We start from the raw sequence: 3508 nt of genomic DNA, 5'->3' as shown, positions 1-3508 counted from the left end.
GAGTGACTCTGCAGAGACGAAAAATGGTGGTTTGCCATTGTCGGAGAAAATTCCCCCGACAGCCACTCGCACGAGCTGCACTGCTGTCGGCGCGGCAGGCGCGACACCCGCTGCCGCCATCGATTAGCTCGAGCTTTTCGGTGTCCGGCCAGCTAAAGCTACTATAGCTAGGACTGCCTAGGAGTAGCTAGCTAGCTAGCTGCTATACATATAGCCGAGTGGAGCAGAGGCGGGAGAGTGGTGGAGAGGAGTGGCGGAAGGGAGGGAGGGAGAGAGTGAGCGAGCTAGCTGCTGGTGGCAGGGGAGATCGATCGATGGCGGAGGGGAAGAAGGTGAGGAGGGAGGAGGAGCTCGTGGAGGCGGCGCTGGCCGCGGCGGCGGCGGCGCTGTTCGTGTCGGGCGTCAAGAACCTGGTGCCCGCCGTGCTCGTGGCGCGGTGGTGGCCGGCGTCGCTGCTCGCCACGGCGCCGTCGCCCGTGCTGTTCCTGCTGCTCCACGTCATCATCGCCTCCATCGTCGTGGCGTCCCTGCAGCCGATGCGGGCGGCGGCGACGTCGGCGTCGGCCGCCGTCGCCGGCCAGGACGACGACGCGCGGTGCGGCCGGGAGGAGGGCGCCAAGAAGGTGAAGAGGAGGAGGAGCAAGAGGCGGGAGGGCGCCGAGGGGACGGGAGCGACGACGCTGGCGGTGGAGCCGGCGCTGGCGCCCATCGCCGACGCTGACTGCTGCATGGCGCTGGCGGTGGTGAAGAGCGGAGCGGAGACGCCGCCGCCGGAGCCGCAGCAGGAGGAGGAAGCGGATGGGAATGCGGCGGAGGAGGTGAACAAGCGGGCGGAGGAGTTCATCTCGGCGTTCCGCCACCACCTCCGGGTCGACTCCTTCTCGTCGGCGAGCCGGCGAGGCGGCGCCAGAGCCGAAGCCTTCTGCTTTTGACTGAAAAGATGCACCGTGCCAAGTGCAAAGTGCAAAAACCACGCTTCTTGGTTTTTGCACATTTTCTTTCAGTCTCTTGCTGTTTCTCTCTCTTTTTTTTCTTTTTTTCCCTTTATAATCTGAGAGACTGAGATGTAGTTACTCTTTTGATATCAGTTTGATGACAACTTAAGACATGCTTGGAGCCTTGGGAGTTAGAGCACTTGATAATCTGTTGAGAATTGGTGTGCATTAGGTTGTTTCAAATTAGAATTGTGTTTTATACAACCCTGCTGTTAGTGGATTTGTGTCAAAGACACAAAACCTAAAGATAAACAATTGCAAATGTTTCACGATAAATGAAGTTGAGATAACTCTATATGCCTGTTTTTTCTAAAAAAATAATTATATTATCTATATAACTATACTAAGCAATCAATATTAACTAAAACATGAAGGGATGAGCATTTAGGCTTCGCTAAGTGAACGGGGGTTATGATGATGTGGTCTACAATTTTAATCTTTTTTACTGAATCTCCAAAGCCATCTGCATCTTTGCTCGTCATCTTACGTAGTCTTGTATCACTATTTTGGTTTGCTTTGCAGAACTACTGTGTAAAGCAATATGTTTTGGCATTTATGGAATATGGGTTAGGCGACTTAGCCCACACTTTCTATCAAGATCCTCTCTCTTATCATCTCATGTTGTTGTGTTTGTTTGTGAAACTGTTGCAACTTGCAACACAATGCATTTTGGCTTTTTTTTGCACAGTATGCATGTTGATGATTTGGCTTATAGTTTCCTCTCATATGCAATGTTGACATATTATTGATAGCTCGTGAAGTATCGAAGGAGGTTGTTGGATGTGGTGTGTTTAGCACAACTAGTGTATCATCCATATAAAATGAGTGTGCAGTTATCAATTGGCATGTGATTATTTGATATAGTTTGTATCTTTACATCTTGGAAAGGTTTTAAAAACATCAGTCTCCATATAAGAGTGAGAGGGAGGTAACATAGCTAGATGGTCCATCATCTCTCTAGTGGAATTTCAAGCAAACCTTTATTGACGACAACATAAATTTTCTCTTGTATCTAATGGAACCGAGATCAACAACCCGATGAGCATGCAATCACTTTCATTGAACACAAACTTAGAATATAATTAAACATGTAGCTAGCTATTCGAATGCATGTGTTGTTTATGTCAATTGATTGAGGGGATCTTGCATGGAAGAACAAAGGCAAGAGATAAAATGGCCACCTTTATCTTTGGAGTTGGATATGTGACTCGGCTCGAAAGAAACACAAATAAGATAAAAGGAACCAAAATAATAGTGAGGAAAAGTACCATTATATCCTAATAAATCAATGGCTTAGATCATTCATAATGCTAGTAGACACAACCGTAAAGGACCTAAAGGTGCTCAAAACTTAAGGCATGCCTGGAGTTGTAGCGTTTGATGGTCCGTTGATTCGATGTGCATTAGAAGATGTCTAAGTTTGTATAAAAGAATAATTGTGTTTTCCACAAATCTTTTTAATTAATGGATTTGTGTCAAAAACACAAAGGCCCAAAGATACATAATTGTAAATCTTAGTGATGTTCTTTTATAAAACTATAATTACATTATATATATAACCATATCAAACAATCAACGGTAGAAACTAAAAAGTGTGAAGGGATGAGAGTTTGGGCTCCACAAATGAGTGGCGGTTACAATGATGATGCATTCCACGGTTTTCATATTTTTATGTTAAAATTCCAAGGATCATATGGCCTCCCCAGTAATCTCACATAATTTTGTTTGATTTCCTATGTAAAACCATTGCAAAATAATGCATTTTGGGGATCAAGATATCTGGGAATAAGGATAAAGAAAGCAACTATCCGGTCCTCACCCCTAGGAAAACAAAAAATGATTTGCTATGGCTGATTGGGATGGATTCCTAAGAAGGTTCATGTTCAACACAATAGACCACTTTTTATACAGAACGTGTGTCGGTGAGTTGGGGTTTTTTTTGTTTTTTCATGGAACATGTGTTGGTGAGTCAACCCACAATTTCAATCATGGTTCTCCCGCTTGTCACCTCACATAATCTCGTATTATGTTTGGATTGTTTTGGAAAGTTGTGGCAACACAATGTGTTTTGGCTTTTTTTCATAGGACTATGCTAGTGACTTGACCCATGTTGCTTGTTATAGTCCTCTTTTGCCATCTCATGCGATCTCGCAAGGTTTGTATTATGAAACAACCGTAATGCATTATATTTTGGCTTTGTTTGCATGCAACATGGGTCATTGGCACAACCCATTATTTTCTTTATCTACAAAATGGCATGTTGGTAATACCATGCTACCTTTACGAACGGACTGCACAAGTACTGCTTTTCTTGCATTTCACGGAATACACCCATGGCTAGTAGCTAGGCCTTAAATAGGAAGAGTGTGTGTCCCATCTCCTTTTATTTTTTATGATACAATAAGTACATGGAAGAACATATCTTTTACCCCTTAAAAAGTGGTAGGCACACAATTTTGATGCATATTTTTTTAGATAATGGATTATATAATTTTGATGCATATTTGGATATA

The 3508-nt window shown here is 44.2% G+C and overlaps 1 protein-coding gene across 1 annotated transcript; it reads left to right on the top strand.

The window, feature by feature from the left end:
* The first annotated feature begins 283 nt into the window (after positions 1-283).
* Positions 284-1112, top strand: LOC102715050. The gene has a single exon (XM_040527875.1). The coding sequence runs from the start codon at positions 315-317 to the stop codon at positions 930-932; it is 618 nt and encodes a 205-aa protein (XP_040383809.1). The 5' UTR covers positions 284-314; the 3' UTR covers positions 933-1112.
* The last annotated feature ends 2396 nt before the right edge of the window (positions 1113-3508 follow it).

This window comes from Oryza brachyantha, chromosome 9 (assembly GCF_000231095.2).
Source record: "Oryza brachyantha chromosome 9, ObraRS2, whole genome shotgun sequence".
Taxonomy (NCBI): domain Eukaryota; kingdom Viridiplantae; phylum Streptophyta; class Magnoliopsida; order Poales; family Poaceae; genus Oryza; species Oryza brachyantha.
This window is presented reverse-complemented; position numbering and strand designations above follow the sequence as displayed.